Source organism: Pteronotus mesoamericanus, unplaced genomic scaffold, assembly GCF_021234165.1.
Source record: "Pteronotus mesoamericanus isolate MK-2021 breed Mesoamerican mustached bat unplaced genomic scaffold, CSHL_Meso_final scaffold_167, whole genome shotgun sequence".
Classification (NCBI taxonomy): domain Eukaryota; kingdom Metazoa; phylum Chordata; class Mammalia; order Chiroptera; family Mormoopidae; genus Pteronotus; species Pteronotus mesoamericanus.
Genome location: NW_026555308.1, coordinates 22,251,350 through 22,274,721, shown reverse-complemented (window position 1 = coordinate 22,274,721; position 23,372 = coordinate 22,251,350). Strand labels below are relative to the sequence as shown.

General features: G+C 44.1%; 1 protein-coding gene across 1 annotated transcript in view; it reads left to right on the top strand.

The window, feature by feature from the left end:
- The first annotated feature begins 6,229 nt into the window (after positions 1 to 6,229).
- Positions 6,230 to 23,372, top strand: part of PRKRIP1 (PRKR interacting protein 1) — a 28,507-nt gene continuing 11,364 nt past the window's right edge. Inside the window, exons 1-5 of the mRNA XM_054589766.1 lie at positions 6,230 to 6,388; positions 7,129 to 7,207; positions 8,609 to 8,709; positions 14,393 to 14,478; positions 15,662 to 15,729. Coding sequence (XP_054445741.1) covers positions 6,263 to 6,388; positions 7,129 to 7,207; positions 8,609 to 8,709; positions 14,393 to 14,478; positions 15,662 to 15,729 — 460 coding nt within the window. The 5' untranslated portion in view covers positions 6,230 to 6,262. The remainder of the gene's footprint in view (positions 6,389 to 7,128; positions 7,208 to 8,608; positions 8,710 to 14,392; positions 14,479 to 15,661; positions 15,730 to 23,372) is intronic.

The window sequence follows — 23,372 nt, the reverse complement described above, 5'->3', positions numbered from 1 at the left end:
CTGCGGTGCCTACCACCTTGTGTGCCTTCTGACTGTCAGAGCCGGCCATAAGCTGATGCTTGGCTAACCTGAGCCTTCCTGTTCCCCTTTCAAGCCTCTACAGCAGTTAACAGAAAGCAGCGAACAGGGCAATTTTTGCACCCTCCATTGCCCCCACGCATTTCAAGGGTCATCAATGCACATAAGCCGAGGCTTCACCTTCTACCTAAATCTCAACTCAATCATAGGCGAGAGTATTAGTAATCATGTAACTGTTGCATGCCAGGCGTTATCACCCACCCACTTGCCCTTTGTGGGGCGGGGTCGGGGGGGCGGGTCCTCACTGCAGCCTGACCGCTGAGTGATCCAATCCCATAATCCCACCCAAGGGACTGCTTTTATGAGTCACTTCCCAATACCAACTATCTCAGCCTGGGTTCCCTCCAGAAGTGTGAGTAGTTTATTTTGGGACGTGATCCCAAAGGGACAGAAAGTAGAAGACTAAGAAGGTTGAAATAGCGAAGGGGGGAAAAAAAGCCAATACAAGAAGTAATTATTGAGCTGTTCACTGCTATGAGCATTCTTGGGCTCAAGCCAGCTGACACCCTCGGAGAAGCCATGTAGAAGACGTCTCAGAATTTTCCACCCAGGGAGGGGGAGAGAGAAGCATTTATCCACCAATTCCTGTCCCCACTGGTTAAGCGCCCCACATGTAACGCTCACTTCCTTGCATGGCTGGCTCTGGGCGTGTGTGAATACCGAGTGGGCCCCAGGGCACAAAGCAAGAGATGTGCAGTGCACCCAAAGCAAGGTGTGTTAGAAATACCCGGAATAAAAGTTGGATTGAGATTTGAAGTGAAACACAAGAGCAATGAGGAAAGGCAATTTTTTCAATAAATAGTTCTGGGGCCCTGGCCAGTGTGGCTCAGTTGATTGGGCGTCACCCAGAAAATCTGGAAGGTTGCTCATTTGATTCCTGGTCAGCACACATGCCTGGGTGCACTGTGAGAGGCAAACAATCGATGTTTGTCTCCCTCTCTTTCTCCCTACCTTCCCCGCTCTCTAAAATAAATACATGACATCTTTCAAATAAATAAATAGTCCTGGGAAAATTAGATACAGATATGGAAAAAAATGAAATCAGAGGCTTACTTTATACCAAACCCCCAAAACAACTTGAGGTGAATTGTACATCTTGATAAAATTGGGTTAAGAAAAGATTTTTAAAACTAGAATACAAAAAGCTCTAAACAAAGGAAATGGTGATAAATTTTATTACGTTCAAATAAAGAGCTTGTTTTTGGAGGACAGGTACTAGTAAGAGAGTAAACAGGTTAGCCACAGAGTAAAAGGAAGATATTTAAAAAGCATTCTGATCGAGTCCAAGTATGTAGAGTTCCCAAAACTGGACAAACTAAATCAGCTTTAGAGATGCATGGTTAGGTGGTAAACATATAAAAACATAAAGAAAAGCAAGGAAACAATTACCATTCGAGCCGGGAGAGTGGCTGCCTCTGGAGGAACGGCGCGGAGCAGCTGTTTTGGGGTCCGGGGGGGGCTCCGGGGGCAGGCCATTTCGCTTCTCGACCAGAATGGTTTTACACTGGTGTTTGCTTGCGGTCATTCATTGAGCTATCTGCTTTGTTTTTGTACATTTTTCTAAATGCACCTTTCACTCATGACATAAAAGTTTAAAATAGCATCTATCTCGTAAAATACTGTCTATTACATAAGTATCTATCTCATGAGATCGTTCATAGGATCCAGCTGCAAAGAGCCTGACATGTGAAAAGTGCCCGCTAAAGCTCGTGACTTTGATTACCATTGGATTGGGGGCATTTTGAATATGATCTGCTCATGCGTGTGGAACTCAGCAGAGGATTTGTGGGTGGCCCACATAATCATGGGAGGTCACCCAGGGAGGGTGTGTGAGGCACAGGTGAGGTACACAATGTCAGGGGCTGAAAGGACTGGGCCAGCCCAGGCAGGGCGATGCATCTCTCCCACTGGCTCTTTCAACCAGCAGACCGCAGAGTCCCCCACACATGGGGATCCAAGTTCAGGGATGGGGGCGTGTTTTAGTGAGTCAACCTGAAAGTTCTGGAGGATGGGGTCATGCCAGTTGTAGCTCTAATCCCCTCCTACCATTGCTCAGTGAGGCCTGGGTCAGAAACAGCCCTGGCCTGTGAGTGCTAACCAGCCTTGGCCAGAACAGCCGGGCCCCTGTCCTGTGGGGGTGGGGGGTCCAGAGGCAGAAGTGTGGGGACTTTATCCACATTAGCCTCTATGCTTCAGGAAGCTTCTCACTGCCACCCCACACTGGATAGTGCAGGGCAGGGCAGATTTACAGAGTGTGAGCCACCTCAGGCAGGCACCTCAGTGGGCCAATGGCTGGTGGTGCTCCCCAAAGCCACTCAGGCAATGAGGGGTCGGCTCCCCTGCAACCTGGCCAGACAACCTTTATTTATTATGTCAAGGGTACTGCGGTATAATTTTTATTCAATTAAATACACCCTTTTAAAGCATATAGTTTAATGAGTTTGACAGATATGCATGTTCACACACCACCATAATCCAGGGGTATATGTCTGTCACCCAGAAATTTCCCTTGGCTCTTTACAGTCAGTCCCCTCCTCCTACACTTGGCCCTTGGCAGCTGCTGATCTGTGTCCTGTCCCTATCATTTTGTCTTTTCCAGAGTGTCAAGTAATGGGATCATTTGGGTTGCAGCCTTTTGAATCTGGCTTTATTCACTAAACACATTTGCTTTTAAGAATGATCTGTGTGGTTGCAAGTATCAATAATTCCTTCCTTTTTATTACTCAGTAGTGTTATCACTGTATGTATATATCACAATTAGGTGGACATTTGGATTGTTTCCAGTTTTGGCAATTATGAATCAAGCTGCTCTATTCATGCACATACAGGTCTTTCAGTGGACACATATTTTCATTTCTCTTGGGTAAACACCCAGGAGTGAGATCGCTGGTTTGTATGGTACATGTGTGTTTATGTTTTGCCAAAGTGGTATATCCATCTTTGTTTTTATTCCCATTGGTAGAGCCGAACTCCCGTCATCAACAGCAGGACCGCTGTGGAAAGACCACTAACTCACTAATTCAGAGAGAAACTCAAGTTATGAAATAGTTGTAAAAAGTTTTGCTGTTTTAGTACTTTAAGTACCAACCCGAGCTCTAAGGATTGAGGTAGGAGTACCCACCCTTTCTGGGTGACAAACTGTCCCTGTTTGCCCAAGACTCTTCTGGTTTTTAGCCCTGAAAGTCTTATGTCCTGGGGAACCCCTCGGTCCTAGGACCAGACTGGGACAGGAGGTCACTCCACTATTGGGTGTCAGGTGCTGTGCCAGGCACCGTACCTCCCTCACATCATTTTATTGATAGGCTAATGTCAAGGGTAGGGTTTCTTGTCCCATCCTGAGCATAAGGAAATAGTCTCTGAGAGGTTAGGTTGATTTTCTAGCCCACATTCCAGAATGGGTAGAGCCAAATATTGGCAACAGGCTCACCAGACTCCAAAGCATCGGTGTCTTTCAGCACAGGAGACCTCATTCCCCAGGGGCTAAGATATGGGCCGCCGGGGTCTGGGCCAGCAGGTAGGCCTGGGTGGAGCTTTGCTGCCCTCTGGTGGCAGATATGGTGGCACTCTGGGTCTGAGTCCATTCTTGTGAGGCAGAGAGGCTAGGGAGGCATCCTTTCCCCCCAGGGAGCAGGACCTCAAATCTGGCCTCAGCCCTAGAAGGGTGCCACGGGGATGGCTCCCCCCAGTGTCTGCTGAGGGTCTTGGTCCAACCATCCATAAGTCACATCATCACTTAGGGCCTCACAGACCTAGGGCCAGACTGCTGGGTTTGAGTCTGTGACTCCGCCAGTCATTGACATCTCTTGGTCTCAGTTCTTTATCTATAAATAAGGATGACAATTATGCCAACACACTTAGACTAGGCTTAGAATGAGGGTATTACCAGTTCCTTCATACTCACATGGCTTAACTCTTCCCCACCTTTATGCACTCATTCACCTCATTCATTCGCTTGACTTCCATCCCGCAGCTGGTCTCTTTTACCAAGCATCACCTCTGTGCCACACCCTGAGCTGAGGGTGCCAGGGAGACCGCTGCCCTCCTGGCTCTGTAATTTTCCACTAATGGTCTCATGTATCTATTCCTTCCTTCTTTCATTCATTCACCATGATGTATCCATTTATTTATTGAATGTTCATTTTTTTCAATTACAATTGACATTCAATATTATTTTATAGGGTGTTCATTCATGTCTCATATTTTCACTCATTTAACTTCCTTATTCATTTTTGATCATCTCATTTACATGTTCCTTCATTATTTTTTCCGGCAGTTGTTGAGCGCCTCCCTTCCTCTCGCCTCGTCCCCTCCCCCATATCCCATCTGCCACAGCAACCCACCCCCCTCCCACCCACCCCCAGTTCTGCAAGCATTCTGGAAGCACCACTGTACTCTAGGCCAGGATTAGATGCTGAGATTTTGACTCAGCTCTCCCCTCAGACTTGTGGATAGGCAGATGATAAGGACATACCTGCCAGCCATTGGGACTCAGAGCAGAGGAGAGAACCAAAAAGAAAGCAACTGTTGCCGGGAGGAAGGGGCTGGGGCAGTCAGAGGATTCATGGAGGAAGAAGCATTTAAACTGAACTAAGAAGGGTGTGTGGGAGTTCTCCAGGGAGGAAAGGACACTCCTGGTAAAGTGTGTGTTTGTTTTGGTGTGTTTGGATAAAAACGAGGTGCCTGGGTGGCTGGAGTCAGTGAAGATAGAGTCATGTGTCCCTGAGCACACCCAGGCCAAGCCTTCCCTAGGGTACAGTGACAGACCTGGGCCACTCTAGACCTTCCTCTAATTTGTCACTCTTGGCCCCTGGAAAACCACCCACTACCAGGCAGCCAAGAATGGTCTGGTAGTGCTCAAACAGCACCCCGTCGCAGGAGCCAGCGGTTCCACCCCTGAACGCTCAGTGGGCGAACCACCCTGGGCTGAGCGGGCTGAGCAGGCAGCAGCACTGACAGTACCTGAGATGCCTGGCCCCCAAGATCCCATGGTCACCCTACAAATGTTTGAGTGGCTTTCTGGGAGCTCGGCCTTGCCGCAGACATTGGGAATACAGTAGTTTCAGACACAACTTCCGCTCTCTAGTGGGCAACAAATGATAAACGAGAAAACCAATTGTGAAGACCACCAAGAACTTACCAGTGGGTGAACAAGTTGGGTTTACTACCTCTTTCTAGGATGACTGCACTAATTTTAGCAAATGGGTGTTAAAGAGGATTTATAGGATTTAGGTTTAGGTTAAATGATTTGGGGGAGGGTTCAAGTACCTGGGTTTCTATTCTGGATTAGATGCTCCCAAGAAGCAGAGACAATTCTATGATTAGATGTCTTAAATATTTAAAGCAGGAGGAATGAATAAATATTTACAGCAGGAGGCCAACGCTGTAAAGTAGCAGCAGTTACTCATTATTAGCCAGAGAAGCGAAAATGTGCAGTCTTTTTCTAGTTCCAGAGATATTCTCGTTTTCGTTTGAGTTCAAACATGATTACAGAACATTCTTGTTTACATCTTGCTCCATCACGGTCACGGAATAGCCTGATGTGATGTTGGTGTTCTGGGAAATTGTTGATGTCCAACAGGAGAGCGCCAGCACCTAGCTGTGAAGGCCAGGTCAGCTCCTAGAAGTGAGGAACAGCTTTTCTCTTTCTCATAAACAAGTCTCATTCACTTGGCATGGGTATGGCGAGGTGCCAGATGCAGAGTAATTCAAGGTGGGCAAAAGAGATAGGCCCCAGTCCTTAGGGAGTTGTTTGCGCTCTCCTAAATAAAGATAGTCAGAAATAGATGGGGGAAGTGGACCAGACCCAAGGATCAGAACAAAGGCCGAGGGAGGGAGGGGAGGCTGAGAGACAGCATGGGAGCCAAAAGAGCGCTGAACCGCACGCAACTGGAGAAGCCGGCTGGGGAGGCAGGGCCTCTTCTCGCCCCGGGTTGTGGGCGTTTCGCTGCCGGGATTTGCCCAGAAACAGGAAATGAAATCAAGCAGCGAAGATCAAAACAACCCACCGGACTCGGGTTCATTACCCGAAAAAATTCATGAATATTCAGCAGCCTGGTTCCAGTTTGAGATTCCGTCCCAGTCCCGCCCAACTGGGAGACTGCGCTTGCGTAGCTGGCTCTCGGCTCTGTCGTCATACGTGTGCGCCGTCGTCGCCGCTGCTCGCTAGGAAAGCAGGAGAGCTGTCATGGCGAGTTCGGCAGCTTCCGCGGTGCGACCGCCGAGGCCGAAGAAAGAGCCGCAAACGCTCGTCATCCCCAAGAATGCGGCGGAGGAGCAGAAGCTCAAGTTGGAGCGGCTCATGAAAAACCCGGTGAGACAAGGCGCGGGCTCGTCGGCCCCTCCGAGTCCCACGCCCTTCCATTCCGGCTACTCTGGGCCTGCCTCCCCCGCCTCCAAACTCAGGAACTCAGTGCCCGAACGCCAGCGCCAGTCCTTAGTAAAGGGTAGGCTGCTCCGGAGAGAGTGAGCTTCTTTCTGCCCTTATGTTACAGCCCAGCCAGGATTGGGGGGTGGGGGATGGGGGGAAAGCGCTGTGGAGCGGCTTTCCGTGTTCGAAGACCTTTTCTAGTTAAACATTTTGGGAACAGGAGCGTCAGAAACATTAGACTGAAAAGATAGAACCCTTGAATTAGCAAAGGGTTATTTTTTTTTTCTAAACAGTATCTTGTTGGAGGTATTAGCACAAGGCGCTCCCCCCGCCCAGGCTTCAGCCCCCTCACTCATAAAAACAGTTGGATGAGGTCTCATCCTTCAGTAGACAGAGCTGACTTTGATCGTGTAGCAGGGTTTAAGTTGGAGGCGTCCAGCCATAAAATATGGTAATTAACGTTTCTGAGTTCTTCTCTGGAAAGTTAGTGTAGCTTTGACAAAGCTGTGGGCTGCGATAGACCTCAAAGTATACAGGGTGAAGTAAAGAAGATAAAAGTCAGCTTTGAGTCCGAGCAGCGAAGCAGCCCCACTATATTGTCTATTAAAATTCTTTGGTTATAAGAGATGTCACGTTGTCAGTAGGTTTATACTTACAAATGCTTTCCTGTTTAAATATTTCAGGACAAACCAGTTCCAATTCCAGAAAAAATGAGTGAATGGGCGCCTCGGCCTCCCCCAGAATTTGTCCGGGATGTAATGGGTAATGTCTTCTGGGAGATATGTGTGCATGTAAATATAATTTTTGAAATATAGATATAAAAACCCTGCAGTCAGTATATGTTAATTAGATCTCAAATAGGAAAAGCTGTTCACGTGACCAATATTTTGCTTTCACAATGAAGGGATTTGTCATTAGAGTATTTTCTTATGCATTGTTTTTAATAATGTCTCATATTGGTTATTCTAAATGGAAACAGTTTTATTTTGTTGGGTTGTAAATTAACATATGCTAACTGTAAAGAAAAATAAATAATAGAGGCATTAAGAAAGTTGGAACCACCTGCAATTTCATTGTTCGACTTGTAACGTTCTGATAGAGCCTTCTAAACCTCTTCATAGTCAAAGCCACCGCTGCTTAAGAAGAAATTTTCTTAGAAAAATATGATTGTTCTACACATACTAGTAATAGTCAAATTTTTTCACTTAATACATCATGGGCATCTTGAGCTTAGTAGAAATTTAGCATGTCAGCCCTGGCTGGTGTGGTTCAGTTTGGATTGAGTGCCGGCCTGTGAACCAAAGGACGGCCAGTTCACTTCCCAGTCAGGGGCCATGCCTGGGTTGCGGGCCAGGTCCCCAGCTGGGGGCATGTGAAAGGCAACCCCCACATTGGTGTTTCTCTCCCTCTCTTTCTCCTTCCCTTCTCCTCTTTCTAAAAATAAATAAATAAAATCTTCAAAAAAAGAAAAAGATATTTAACATGTCATATGTGAGATTATCTGGCAGGGAGGGAAAGGACAGAGGCTCTCAACTAGGTTTTCAGTCACTGAACTGCATTATGTTTGTCCTCTTATTAGTGCATTAGGGTGAAATTTTTAGTGACTTCACATTCACCATTCATGCAACAAGTATTTAATGGGCTAGATTCTGTGGTACAGTAGGGAATAGGACAGGCCGCCCATTGCATTATTTGAGTTTCTTTGGTCACTTTTATTTTATTTATTTGTTTTACTTATTGACTTTTAGAGAGGAAGGGGGAGAGAGAGAAACACTCATTTGTGCCCCCACTTATTGATGCATTCATTGGTTGATCCTCATGTGTGCCCTGACTGGGGATCTAACCCGCAACTTGGGCCAGGTAGATGCTTTAACCAACTGATCTACCTGGTCAAGGCCCTCTTCGGTCACTTTCATTTATTTTTTATCTTATTTTTATTGATTTCAGAGAGAGAAACATCTCTTTGTTGTTACACTTATCCATGCATTCACTGGCAGTCTTATATGTGTGCTGACCAGGGATCGAACCCACTACCTTTTTGGTATACAGGACAGCGCTCCAACCAGCTGTGCCACCCTTCCAGGGCTCTTTGGTCACTTTTAATTAAAGTTAGTCTATGTTGATAGCTGGAGCTCATCAAGAACTCAACTGTCTTGGCTATAGGTTCAAGTGCTGGGGCTGGAAGTGGAGAGTTCCATGTGTATAGGCATCTGCGCCGGAGAGAATATCAGCGACAGGACTACATGGATGCCATGGCTGAGAAGGTCAGTGAGCAAGGAGGCTGGCTGAACCCTTGTGTTTGGGCAATATGTACATACAACTTTTAGGAAAAAAGCATTTGAGTAGATACACCTGTTTTGGGTAAGAGCTACCTTTTAAAGTCAGCACCAGAAACAAACATCAGGTAGAGTCCTAGGTCAGACTCAGCACAAGATAATCACACTAGTTGATGAGTGAGGGGAGGGAGGGTCCCCTTCCCCATCCAGGTCATTTGTCATGAAGTGGAATAGAAAGCAAGGTCTCCTGCATACCATTATTCTTTCTCTTTTTGGCTGCATGCTGCTAATTCAGTTAGCAGTGTTTTTTGTGAATAGTAGTGTGCTCATCCGTATCTGCTTTTTGTTTTCTAGCTTGGAGGCTGGCTATTTTTCATGATGAGTGTCAAATAGTAATTGATTAAAAATTGAGAATTGCTTTAGAAATTGTACTGTAAGAACTGTTAAGCTTTCTGTTACTTGACTGGAAGAGCCAGACGTCTCCTGTTCAAAAAAATTCTCTTTTGAACATATCACTTTTTTTGTTTTTCTAATTAAATTTTGCGGTTATTTTATCCACACCAAAAATCTTGTTGGGTTTTTTACTAGAATTGAGCCTGTAACTTAACTTGAATGAGAATGGACGTTATAGTGTTTAGTCATCCTTTCAAGAAGCTTTATCTTTTTCATTTGTTTAAATCTTTTTCTGTCTCTCTGTGATGATTTATGAAGATTTTTTATATATCTCACCACAATTGGTTCAAAGATTTTAAGTCTTTTGATTGCAGTAATGCTAGGTGGTCTTCTTATTTTATTATTTGATATTAGCAAGATGCAGAAAAAAAAATACTGACTTCTGTATCGTGTTCCTATATTTGCCCACCTTACCATTAATAAAAATCCAATATTATTTGGTTTCTTTGTGATTTTCCAAATCTGATTTTGTCCCTTAACACTGTCCATGAGAGATTGCCCCTTGTTCTAAATCTTAGAGCATCACTGGAAAAGTCCTTTTCCTCAGTCTTATAATGTTGTCATTTCATGGAATACATTTGTACATGTAGAGAGACTCAGATACTTCTAAATGATACTAATTTGTTTGCTTTTTAATGAAAGAGGAGATTACCCAATAGTATTTGATTTTCCAGTAATTCAGTTTTTAAAAACTAGAATCTTTGTAGAATTTATTTCTATACAAAGGAATAAAATACTTTTAAAAAGTAAAACAGCATTCATTAAAAATAGAATACTATTTAGCAACAAAAAGGAACAAATTACTGATATATGCAGTACCATGGATAATTCTTTAAAACATTATGCTAAGTAAAAGCAGTCTTGCACGAAAGAGATCATACTATATGATTCCACTTACATGGAAACCACTTTGTGCGGGGAAGAAGCCTAATCTGTGGTGGTGGGGGGCTCAGAACAGTAAGCCGTCTCGGGGGGTTGGATGAGGGGTTAGCTGGGAAGAGGTGTCAGGGAGCTTTCTGGGCTGGTCAAATTGCACACTCAAGATTTAGGCATTTTGTTGTGTGGAAGTATTACCTTCATGGAAATAGACAAACACTACACTCTAGTCAGTGATGCGTCTGCTTAAATCCTTAGAAGTGAAATGCATTGATGACTGCGACTTACTTTGAAATGCAGCAAAAAGATGGACTGATGAATGGATAGACATGCAGATTGGTAGGTAGATATGTGATAAAGCAAGTAGCAAATGTCAATGGTAGGATCTAGGCGGTGGGTATATGCACTGTATAATTCTCTCAACTTTTCTGTGTTTGAAATTTTTCAATATGACACACTAGGGAAAATATTAAACCAAAGGGGCAGGCAAAATATAGGAAAAAATGTGAAAAATTATTGGAATGGGGAAAAAATGGTTCAAAAAAATATCTTCATGGTTTTGGGATTATCGTGCTGCTTTTCAGCTGGTATTTGCCTGTCCCGCAGCCTTTCTCAACCCCCAAATATTGGTGGTTCTTCTCCGGCTCCTGTTGTCCCCTGGTTGTAACATTGTTAATTTTAGTAGGAAGTTTCAGGTGGCTGGTCACACAGCTATACCAGGTCACTGTGATGGATTTGCCACTGTCAGAAATAAACAAATCTGTATAAAGAAAGTATCAGAAGCACTTTTTTATTTTTAAACTATTTTAGAGGGGAGGAAAGAAGTAGAGCATAGAGCAGGCTGTTACCTCAAATGCCATCAGTTAGTCTGAAGTTCCCATACGTTGCTTAAAGTCCCAGAGAAAATAAAGAAAATGTTTACAAACCTTGAAACCATGCAGATGCAAAGGTTTTTATTTCACATGGTGAAAGACAGGCTCTGGGATAAAGAAAAAAAGAAAGAAAAAAAGAGGCAAGAGTACCTTCATCAGTCACAGTGACCTGTGACAGAGCACGTCTCGCTTCCACCCTCGCCACAGCCAGGGTCAGGCAGCCAGTGAGGCCTCTGTTTAGTTCACCTGGTCAATGCAGCTGCTTTAGCAGCACAGAATAAGACGTTTACAGCTCAGCTTCTAAATAAACCCAGTTCTTGTAGCTTTAAGTCCTTTGCTTTCTAGTTGTCCTCTAATTAAAGCTAATTTTCTCCTTGGAAAAAAGACCCTATTTTATTTTATACTTTCTTTATCACTCTAAGTAGATCCACAGAGGCTTGGCAGTGCAGACCAGCAGAGGTGTTGCCACCTCTTCCTCCTTTGCCGGCTCCTTTATTGCTCCATTGATCTTTATGGCTATGACTAGAAGAAACAGAGATGACACTTTATATCAGTAGATGTCTTCATAATTTATAAGTGCTTTCCTGTAGGTTATCAACTGCATTTCATTATTCTTCCTAAAGGCCCTGGGAGAGAAGTTTTGTTCTATTTTGTTTTTCCCATTTTATAGATCATGAAATTAAGACTTAGAAACAGGAAACTTCTAGGAGGAATACTAGGGATGGGGGGGGGAGAGAACGAGAGAACTAGCAGGTGATGACAATATGTGTCATGCCGCTTTAGAATCAGTCATGATAACCAAAGCTGGTTAGGACTTGAAAATTCCATGGTTCCAGGCAGAGAGGCCAATTCATCTAATGAGTCCCTGTCACTGTAAAGAAAAAACACACTCCTTTGTGTCTCTTCTATTCTCAGTATCTACTATACTTCTGACACTTATGATCACCAGGTATGTGAGAGTTTTCCCACACCAGGCAATTCTGTGCAACCAGCTAGGAGTCGTACAATTTAACTTAATTCCACTACGGTCTACCTGGAGATAGTGGCAGGTCCCTCAGGTTCAGGGCCCAGTCCCAAAGACAGTCCTCCCCCCCCCTTGAGGAGCCTATCAGAAGTCCAGGTTGTCGTCTGTGCTTCTGACCAGCTGGGAATCCGAGGTTTCCCATGACCTGCTCCTCGAGTTCAATTAACTTGCTTAAAGGGGCTCACAAAACTCTGGAAAACATCTTATTTACTAGATTAAAGGTGTATTACAAAAAAGATAGAACTCAAGAACAGCCCAATGGAAGGAACGAGGAGCTTCCATACCCTCTCCCAGCATTTCCACATATTCCCCAACCTGGAAGCAATCCAAACCCTATTCTTTTGGATTTTTTGGAGGCTTCATTATGTCGACACCCTTGATCGAATCATTGGCCTTTAGTGTCTGATTCAGCTTCCAGCCCCTCTTTCCTTCCTGGAGGTCAGGAGGTGGGCCTGAAAGTTCCCCTGTCAACCAGCCCTCTCCCTCAAGGGTTTTCCAAAAGTCACTTATTAACATAAACTCTTGTGGTTGAAAGGGGCTTATTATGAATAACAAAAGACACCCTTTCACATTTATCTCTTGAGTTCTTTTTAAGAACTAGGAACAAAGCTAAATATTAAAAGATATCCCTGTGGCCCTTCTGTGGGAAATTTATGAATTTCTATGTGTCAGAAACAGTGGATGAAGATCAAATAAGTCAAAATATTGCACTAAGGCCCTGGCCGAACCGCTGGTAGTGCTGCCTCTTCCCTCAAGGAACAGTGCGCTTTCTCTTAGCTTTATATCAGCAGGTAATTGTAACCCCACCCACCATTCTTTTGACAGAGTTTCTGTCAGTACAGACTCTGAGTAATGGTTAGTTTATAGATAACATGTTTGTATAAGAATCCTAGGAACTAACCTCAAAAGATACAGACTCTGACTTTCAGACATCCCAGCTCTGGAAGATTTGCGGACCTCCTACCATGGAGCCAGAATGATGTAAAACCAGGATGGCGTGAAGCCAGGATGCCTAAACCAGGATGATGCGCACCAGACCATCACTTTCCCTATCGGAACGCACTGTGCTCATCTACGTGTAGAGAACTTTACAACCCCCTCCCTTGATCTCTTTGTTCTGTCCCCTTTCCCTCATAAAAACTTCTGTGCCACCTTAGCTGGTAGGGCTCAGTGGATTGAGCGACTCAAAGGGTCGCTGGTTCGATTCCCAGTCAGGGCACATGCCTGGGTTGCAGGCCAGGTCCCCAGTAAAGGGCGCTCGAGAAGCAATCACACACTGATGTTTCTCTCCCTCTCTTCCTCCCTTTCCCTTCTCTAAAAATAAATAAAATATTTAAAATCAACAACAACAAAAACAAACCTCTGCATCTACTGAGAAGTGCAGGTGGACTTTAAGACAGGAGTCCCCCATATTCCAGATGGCTGACATCTGAATAAATCACTTTGCATCAGCACCTACCTGTTGAGTATTGGCCTCCCTAGCAGCAGGCAGCCAGACTTGGCGTTTGGTTACAGTTTCTCCTAAATTTTGTTGTTCACAAGTAGTACTGTTAACAGACCGCTTCCATGCCGGGGCTTGCTCTGCCCTTCCGTGGTTCAGAACCTTTTGTATGTCAGGTGACCTCCAGGTTCTTGACTCATGCAGGAACAGTTTCAAGACACGAGTCCAGGTGAAAGTGAGAGTAACTTTATTAAAGCTTGGGGTAGTGAAGGAAGGTAAAGGGTCCCCATTGGCAGGATCAGGGGGTAAGCCCGGGGCGAGCTGCTGCTACCCATTGCGCTCCTGGGTGCAGGTCCCATTGGGATCCTTAGCGCTTAGGCTAGAAGAAGCAAAGTACTCACCTGAGGAAAGTGGGGGTGCAGATGTGCTCAGAGAAGAGCACATTCTGGCAGTCTTCATCCTGGGGGCTTTATCTGTTTTCTATAGGTGGGAATTTTAAGGAAGTTTCCAGGAGAATTCCGGTGTGTCCTTAAGTCTGCTGATGCATTAAAATGAGTATAATGGGGTCTGGATCATTTTCTGGTGTTTTTTACCTTTATCTTGGATTAGTCTGGCTCTAATTGGTTGTTATCTGGCTCCCTGAATATGGTGATTTAAACCATCTGCTCTTAGGCATCTTCAGTTAGGGAGGATAGGGTCTGGTGATTTATTAGCTGGCTGTTAATTGCTCAGCCATTCCCACCATTTGTTCAACTGTCTGTCTTAGTTTCCTCATTCAACTTGCCAGGGAATTTTCCTAGAGTCTTGCTAACCTTCCTTAATACCTTAATGAATTAAAAGAGTTAATTCATCAGAAAGTCCTGTGTTGATTTCCCACCCCTACCTGTGGGGCAACCACTTAAAGTGGCTCTGGAGACCTAGATATGCTTGTAGTATACCACTTGTGTGATTTCTCTAGCTCTCATAGCCCACAGTGTTTCTAAATGCTGTGGGATTTTTTTGCAGCAAAAACTGGATGTAGAGTTTCAAAAGAGACTGGAAAGGAATAAAATTGCTGCAGAGGAGCAGACTGCAAAGCGTCGAAAAAAGCGGTAAGGGCCTTGTGCCATCCCATAACTAATGAGACTTAAGGGCAGGAGACTTAAGGGAAGGTAGATGGTTGATGAATGGTCCTTGCCGTCAAAAGCTGACCTCTGTAACCTGTAGAGGTCTTAGTGGTTACAGTCCACCATGGAGCCGTCCAGTAGAGGAATGGCTTTTTTCCCTGTACCTGGGGAGAAATCAAGTCACTTATTGTGCCCCTCCCCCAGCTTGTTACAGATTCTCCAAAGGGTGGAGGTCAGCACTTCTGTGATCAGGTGGATTTCTGTCTTTTTCACTTCTGTATTTTAACATCAGGTTTCATTAAGTGCTGTGAGTGAACTTCTTGATTTAGCTTCTTCCTAGGGTCTGTGACTTCCCTAGGTCACTGTATGAGTATACAGGCTGCATGTGTGTGTGTTTTATTTAATAATGCTCCCTTGTAGATGTAAGCAACATCCCAATCTGTAGAGAATTTTTATAAGAATTTATTTGAGCCAAACTGATGACAGTTGCTGGGAAGCAAGATCTTAAATGCTCCCCAGGATGGCAGTTTGCAGCTTCTTTTATGCATTTGAAATGAAGGAGGTAAGGAAGGTTAAATGAAGGTTGAAGAAAACAAGGTAGAGACTGGATTGATAGCAGGATAGTTCACCAGATTGTGTGCTCTCTTGAGCCTGGATTACTTCTAAAAAGAGTCATTTCAAAGTTACGTTAATTTAGATGCACTGAAACACTGGACAGGACTTGGTTGAGACAAAGATAAACCTTTTACTAAAGAAGTTACATGCCTGGGGCATGACTACCTGCCTTGACCTACACAATTAGGAATTTATAATCAGATCACCCTGTGATGTGACTTTCAATAGAACCCCTTTTTATCTACTCCCATAACTTCTAGGGAGCTGAACGGGATTCTTTAAAATAGTGCCTACGTATCTTGGAATGAAGAAGCTTCTCCCAGTATTTCTAGATTGTTTTAATCACCTTAGGACTCCTGAGGATTTATCTTGATTTTTGAAGAAAACAGCCTGATAATGTTGATGTTGGAGTAGCAGAATCAAAAGAAAGTATTTCTTTCGTTTTATTATTTGTTTGTGTCCTTATAAAGACTTTAAAGATCCTATAAGTAGATGTTCCTAAAATACACAATAAGGTATCTAAAGAACTAATGTATTTATATTACATTTGTAGCCAAAAGTTAAAAGAGAAGAAATTATTGGCAAAGAAGATGAAACTTGAACAGAAGAAACAAAAAGAAGGTGAGTGGCACCTACTTTTCTTGGTTGTGACCTTTGTTGGTGTTGATCACAGAAGCAGGAATCTGTCAGGAATGAGATCTGGAATTTAAAACTGGTTGGCTGACCAGTGAAGAAATGAGGGCTATTTCTATTAGTTAGGGCTCATTTAATTGCAAGTGTCAGAAAGCCAAACTGGGCTAAGCACAAAAGAAAGATACTAGCTCACGTTAAGTCCAGACAGACCTTTTTTCAGGCAGGACTAGTAAAAGAGTTTCATTTAGATCTCCCTCTGTCTCCTGGCACCCTGTCCTCAGGGGGTCCTCCCTGTGATTGTGAGGTTCCCAGGGGCTGCAACCATGTCTTATTCTTGTCCAGGAAGAACAAGTAAGGGGGTGTCCCTAGCAAATGTGGTTTTTTTGTCCCTTTGTCTCTGATTGAGTCATGCGGCAAATTAAGAATGCTTTTGGCAACAAGAAACGGAAGACTAAACTGCCAGGTAAAAAGGAGTTCATTTTTCTTACATAACAGGAAACCTGGTTGTAGGTGCCAGCCTGGTATGGTTCAGCAGTTCAGTAGTGTCAGGCCCAGCATCCCTCTAGCTCTTTTGGCCTTTATCCTATGGGCATGATAGGGCTGCTGCAGTTCCTGGCATCATACCTATCTTCAAAACAGGAAGGAGAGGGAAAAGAAGTGCTGCTTGTCTGGTGTGTCTGTCTGTGTGTGTCCCCTCCCCTCCCCTCCCCTCCCCTCCCCTCCCCTCCCCTCCCCTCCCCTCCCCTCCCTCCCCTCCCCTCCCCTCCCTCCCCTCCCCTCCCCGCCCCCCCCTCTTTTTTAAGATTTTATTTTCAGACAGAGGAGAAAGGAGGGAGAAAGGGAGAGAAACATTAGTGTGTGGTTGTCTCTTTTGCGCCCCCTACTGGGGACCTGGCCCGCAGCCCAGGCGTGTGTCCTGACTGGGAATTGAACTGGTAACTCTTTGGTTCACAGGCCAGCACTCAATCCACTGAGCCACACCAGCCAGGGCTGGTCTTTTTCCTATCTGAAGAACAAAACTTTCCCAGAAATGCTCAGCAATTGTTATCTTATGTCTTACTCATCAGTACTAGGTCACTTTGCTATGTCTTGCTGCCATCAGGCCAGATGAATAGAAAATAGAATTGTTATGACTGTGTTTAACCTGTCATGATCCATCACTGGGAACTGGGCACGTGGCAACCCAAGACACAATTGAGACATGGTTAACAAGGAGGAATAAAGGGTGAGTAACATGGCAGCATCCCACAGTGCTGCCAGTCTTGCCTACCTCTGAACCCATCATAAGGCCAGAGGTGCCAGTCACTTTCTTGGGAGCCCCTGGGCTGAGAATCAGGGACGGGGAGCCCCAGATAGGAAGGACCAAAGATGCTAAGAGACCAAAAAAAAAAGGGGGGGGCAACTCTCCACAACATTACTGAATCTGGCAATTCCCTAGGCATAATTTCTGATTGGACCATTGTGATTTTGGGTTTTAAGATAAAGTCAGACTGTCACTGACATACTGGAATATGATTGACCCCTTCCAGGACCAGTTTCCTTATGAGTTGTAAATGCACCGTGAGACCCCCTAATACAGCGTGATTTTTATTTTCCCACCATTTCCTAGGAGAAATTACAATGTCTGGGGAAAAAGCAGTTCTACACCCAGTCAGGTGGAATAAAGAAAATCCTTGCTGAGTGTAAGTTTCCAGGGAATTAACACTTAGGTCCAATAAGGACAGACCTCTGTGTGGAACTTCTGAGAAGCCCTCCACCCCCTTCCTTTACCTCCAGTAGTTGGTAGGCTAATAATTTTCATAGCTACTGTGAATATGAGGCTGTTGGTTTTAGGGGCTGCCTTGGGTCTAGGGAGAGGGTAGGGAATAGGGCAAGTTAAAATACCACAGAGCTTGCTGTCCTGACCAGGATTCAGCCATTTTCCACAAACAATCCAAAGAACATTTCTAGACTTCTGAAAAAGTTGATTTTGATGATTATTGTCAGTGTTCATGATGCTTTCATAGAGGAGCAGATGTTGACAATATCTTATTGATATGTTTGGATTTTATTTGATTTTTTTTGTTTCCTCTGTTTCCCCTTTTCTGTCTTTTTTGGAGAGAGGGGATTATTTGAATGATTTTATTCCATTTTAATTCATCTATTGTGTTTTTAACTACAGTTGATGCTTCAATGTGGAGGTTAGGGGTGCCAGCACCTCCATAGGCAGTAAAAAATTCATATATATATCAATATAATTTCAGTCAGTCCTCCACATATGCAGGTTCCCATCCTGGGATGGAAAATACTATTTCCAATCTGTAGTAGGTTGAATCCACAGATGTGAAACCCAGGGGATACTTGGAAAAATCCATTTATAAGTGGACACTGTGTAGTTCAAATTCATGTTTTTCAAAGGTCAACTGTATATCCCTTTTTGTAGCTTTTTAATTGTTCCTTTAGAGCAGCAGTTTTCTACTGGCGTGCTGCAAACATTTTTTAAACATGCAGTACCTATTTAGTCAGGGGCACTGACCTATTTTCCATTAGATTGTAAAATTGAAAAATGACAACAGCCAACACAATAGATGTCCAGTATGAATGAATCAAAATTGTACCTATTTGTTTTTGTCAGATTGGCAAAAATATATTTTTTGGTGTGCTACAGATTTTTAGTAATTAGTTTATGTGTGCCATGAGATGAAAAAGGTTGAAAATCACTACTCCAGAGATTACTGTATATGTATTATTTTCACAGTCTACTTAGAATCAGTATTTTACCACTTTATTTGGAATGTAGAAACATTTTGCTACACAACTTATTTTACCCTTTATGTCGTAGCTGCTTTATATATTGCACTTACATACATTGAAAACCCCATCAGATATTATTATTTTTTAAATTATATTTTATTGATTATGCTATTACAATTGTCCTGATTTTTTTCCCCTTTGCCTCCTCCACCCAGTACCCCCTACTCCCTTAGGCAACCCCTCCACCATTGTTCACGCCCATGAGTCATGCGTGTAAGTTCTTTGGCTGCTCCATTTCCTATACTGTGCTTTTCATTCCCATGGCTATTCTGTAACTACTTATTTGTACTTCTTAATCCCCTCACCTCCTCACCCATTCTCTCCCTCACTCCTCCCTTCTGGCAACCTCCTGGTAACTACCTTTTCTCTTGCTTTAAGAGTCTCTCTTTATCTTTATCCTCTGGCTTTTAAATGATATATCTTGGAGTGGGCCTCTTTGTACGCATCATAATTGGGACTCTCTGGGCTTCCTGGACTTGCATATATATTTCTTTCACAAAATTAGAGAAGTTTTCCTTCACTATTTTTTTTCAGGTAGATTTCCAATTTCTTGATCTTTCTCTTCTCTTTCTGGCACCCCTATAAGGCCAATATTGGATCTCTTAAAGTTGTCCCAGAGGCTCTTCATGCTATCCTCATTTTTTGGATTCTTTTTTCTTCTTCTTGTTCTGTGTGGTGGTTTTTTGCTTCCTTATTTTCCAAATCATTTATTTGATTCTCAGCTTCATCCACTCTACTGTTGTTTCCCGGTGAATTGTTCTTTATTTTAATTAGTGTATCCTTCATTTCTGACTGGGTGTTTTTTTATGCTGCTTTTTTATCCTAAGTTCCTTGAGAATCCTTATAAACAGTGTTTTGAACTCTGCGTGTGATAAATTGCTTATCTCCATTTTGTTAGCTCTTTTTCTGGAGTTTTGACCTGTTCTTTTTTGGGGGCCATATTTCTTGGTCTCATTTTATCAGCCTCCCTGTGTTTATTTCCATGTATTGGGTAGAGCTGCTTTGACTCCGTGTCTTGTTGGTATGGCCTAGGGTGGTAGGTGTCCTGTAGGGTCCAGTGGCACAGCCTCCCCTGTCACCCAAGCTGGGTACTTGAGGTGCACCCTATGTGTGGGCTGAGTACACCCTCCTCTTGTAATTGAGCCCTGGTTGCTTTTAGCAGATCAATGGGAGTGATTTACCCAGGCCAGTCAGCTCCAAGGACTGGCTGTGACCACTGATCACCTCCACCCTCAGTGGAGGATCAGCTGTGCAGGGGCAGGGTGGTGGTGCTCTGACGTGGTCTGTAGCTGCCCACTCGGTGCACTGGCCCTGGGGATTCCCAGGTAGTGCAGGCCAAGGGCAGCCCCGACCTGTGTTTTGGCCAGGGTACCCTGCCTAAGCTATGAAACAATCTGAGATGACTGCTACTTGTGCTGGGCTCAGAGATTCCCAGGTGAAGCCAAGCTGTGCATCTATCTAATCTGGCTGCCATTAGGGCTCACTGAAGCCAGCTGTTGCTTGTTTGATAGGATTTAGGAGCCAGAACCAGCCATTCTTAGGGGAAAACAGCTTAGGTCGGCCGGTAAGTTGGGTGGGATAGAGCTTCTGTGGATCTCCGAGGTGGGCCACACAGTGTTAGCCAGGTTGATGGAGTCTCAGATACTGTACCAGCCTACTGGCTCTATGAGGGGAGGGCTCAGCAAAGGGACAATGGCCTCTGTTCACCCTGATGCCAGACACTTCAGCTTTTCCCTGTGCACCACTGGTGCCCTTCAAGCTGCCACCCTGGTGCTGGAGCTCAGGAGGAGTGAGTGTGAGTAGGTGCGTCTGTGTGTGGGTTCCCCAAGAGGAATGCTTAGGGCTCCAGCAGCCTCCTCCACCAACTCAATCCCCACTGGTTTTTGCATCTAGAAGTTGTGGGGACTTATTTTCTTGGCCCTGGAATCCTGAGCTGGGAGGCCTGGTGTGGGTCTGGGACTCCTCGCTTCCCAGATACCCCTCCTGAGTTTTTATCCACATGGGTGTGGGGCCAGCCCATCCAGTGTCCATGCCTCTCCTACCAGTCTGGATGGATGTGGTTTCTTCAATTCTCTAGCTGTCAGAATCCCATTCAACTCAATTTCTGACATTCCTGAGTGATGGTTGTTCTATACTTTAGTTGTAATTTTGATGTGGTTGTGCGAAGAGGTATGCCTTGTCTGCCTACGTTGCCACTCTGACTAGAAGGCCCAATGTTACTATTTCTGTTTTCAGTCATCAAGTATATTTTAAAGGTCTCAAGAGGAGAATAATTTACAACAGAAAACAAGATAATTTCTGTTGTTCTTCCCTTGTTCCTAATGTTCCAACCTTCCCTCTGGTATCATTTCCCTTATGTGTGAAGAACTTCCTTTAGTCATCCAGTTAGAACAGGTCTGCTGGCTATGAATTTTCTTAATTTTTCTTTCTGTGAGGCTGTCTGTATTTCACCTTTGTTCCTGAAGGACATTCTCACTAGATATAGAATTCTGGGTTGGCAGTTATTTTTTTCTTAGCACTTTAGAAATGTTCTATTTCCATGGTTTCTGTTGAAAAATATATGTTCATTCATATTCTGTCGTCATTTTTCTCTGGTTGCTTTCAAGATTTCTGTTTAGATGTCAGCAATTTGATTATGATGTATCTGTACATGGACTTCCTTGGGTTTATCCTGTTTGGAGTTCACTGGGCTACTAGAATATGTAGGCATACATCTTGTGAAATTTTTTCAGTCTTTTTTTTTTTTCTCTTGTTCATAATAATTTCCTGTTGATCTCACTTCAGGCTATTTCTTTCCCGTGTCATCTCCATTCTGTTATTGATCCTATCCAGTGAACTTTTTTCTCAATTATTGTGTGTTTCAGAAAAGGTCTAAAATTTTCATTTGAGTCTTCTTTATACCTTCTATGTCTTTTCTGATGTTCCATTTGTTTCTAGATTATTCACTCTGACCTGAGTGGCGTGGCTCAATGGATTGAGTGCTGGTCCACAAACTGAAAGGTCACTGGTTTGATTCCCAGTCAAGGTACATGCCTGCATTGCAGGCCAGGTCCCCGGTTAGGGGCCTGTGAGAGGCAACTGATGGTGTTTCTGTTGCACATTGATGTTTCTCTCCCTCTTTTTCTCTCCTTCCCCATAAGTAAGTAAGTAAGTAAATAAATAAAACCTTTTTTTTTTTTTTTTTTTTTTTAAATAGTGTTCTCTTTTACTCCCTGGAAAATTTTTTAAATAGCTCCTTTGAAATATTTGGTAATTCCAACATCTGGGTCATCTCAGCCTTGGCATTTGTTGGTTGTCTTTCCCCATGCAAGTTGAGGTTTTCCTGATCCTTCATATACCACGTAATTTACTATTTTATCCTAGACATTTTGAAAATTACATTATGAGGCTCTGATCTTGTTATTTGTTTTAGCAGGCAATCATCCTGGTTGTGTTTGGAGTGTAGATTCTGACCAGCCTTCTGTGGGTTGTGGTTCCAATGTCATTTCAGTTTTCAGAGCTTTTGTTACGCTCTCCAGGCGTGTCCTGCACATGCCACCCAGTGTCCAGTCAGGGTTTAGTTCTTTAAGTTTGGTCCTCAAAGTGTTTGGTATGATGATTCGGCCATATTCATGCGTGCACCGTCAGGGTGAGCCCAGGAGTTCATAAACAGCTCTGTCGTGTCTTTTCTAATCTCCTCCCTATCCCTGATCTCCCCTGTAGTTTCTGGTCTCCGGGAGCCAGTCAGAAAACGGGGGCTTTAGTTACTCTGCCACACACTCTGCAGCTGCGTTGGCACCCAGGGCCGAGCAGTGGGTGGCAGAGAAGAAAAGGCAGCCAGGGCTTGCCCAGCCACCTTGGGACCACGGCTCCTTTGATGAAGGTTCCCCTCCAAAGTTTGTGTGCCTGCAAGCTCCTGTTGCTGTGGCAGCTGCTGTCGTCGCTGCGACCCCAGTGGGACTGCCTGGCGGCCCAGGGTGTGAGAGAGTGGAGAGAAGAGAATCAGCACGAGGATTTCCCTCGCTCTGAGCATTGAGTCCCCCTTCATACTTGCCAAACCAGAACTAGAGAGTTTCTCTTGGAGCTCTGCCTGTCTGTGCCCAGCCTCCACTTCTGAGTGTCAGTCTCACCCTGAGTCCAGGCTGGGGGACAGTGGAGGGGAAAAACAAAAAACAGCAAATGCAGTGCTGTTTCTGTGACACTTTGTATTCTTGTTTGTCTCCAGTCTGCCTACTTTCTGGAATCCATGCTTTCTGTCCAGGTTCTGCAGTTGTATTCAGTGGAGAGACGGGGTTGAATGTGCTTCCTGTATCTTACCGGGAATCCAGTTTTTGGTTTTTGAATCCAAATACCGGACTTTACATTTACCTCTTTTGCATTTGAACCTGATGTTATTGACTCCTGTGACTCAGGTTTCCAAAATCCTTTTGAATTCCGAAATTCAGCCTGTTAACCTTATCTTTCTGATGTGATGGATAGCTTCGATAAACATACTTCCAAAATGTTGAGCCAGAGTGGGCCAGGGCCAGAGCCCTCCAGCATCTCCTAGGGAGCTGAGTCTAGGCCGGCACAGACCTTTTCATTAAACTCTTTTGGTGGAGTTACTCTCCAGGTAAGAGTCAGCCAGACTCACTTACTTCACCTTACCCACAGAGGTGTCGTAAGAAACTAAGAGGGAATTTGAGGTAATGGATAAGTGTAGTAGGTGTAGTCTGGCTCACCCTGGCTGCTTTTGTTTGCGCAGTTTTGGTTTTTTAGGGGTTTTTGTTTTTTAGCTTATAAAATGGTAAGTTCTTTTTAGGTCTAATATTCTGCATTTGGTAACTTCGCTAAATGCCCTGCTGTAATTAAGATATACC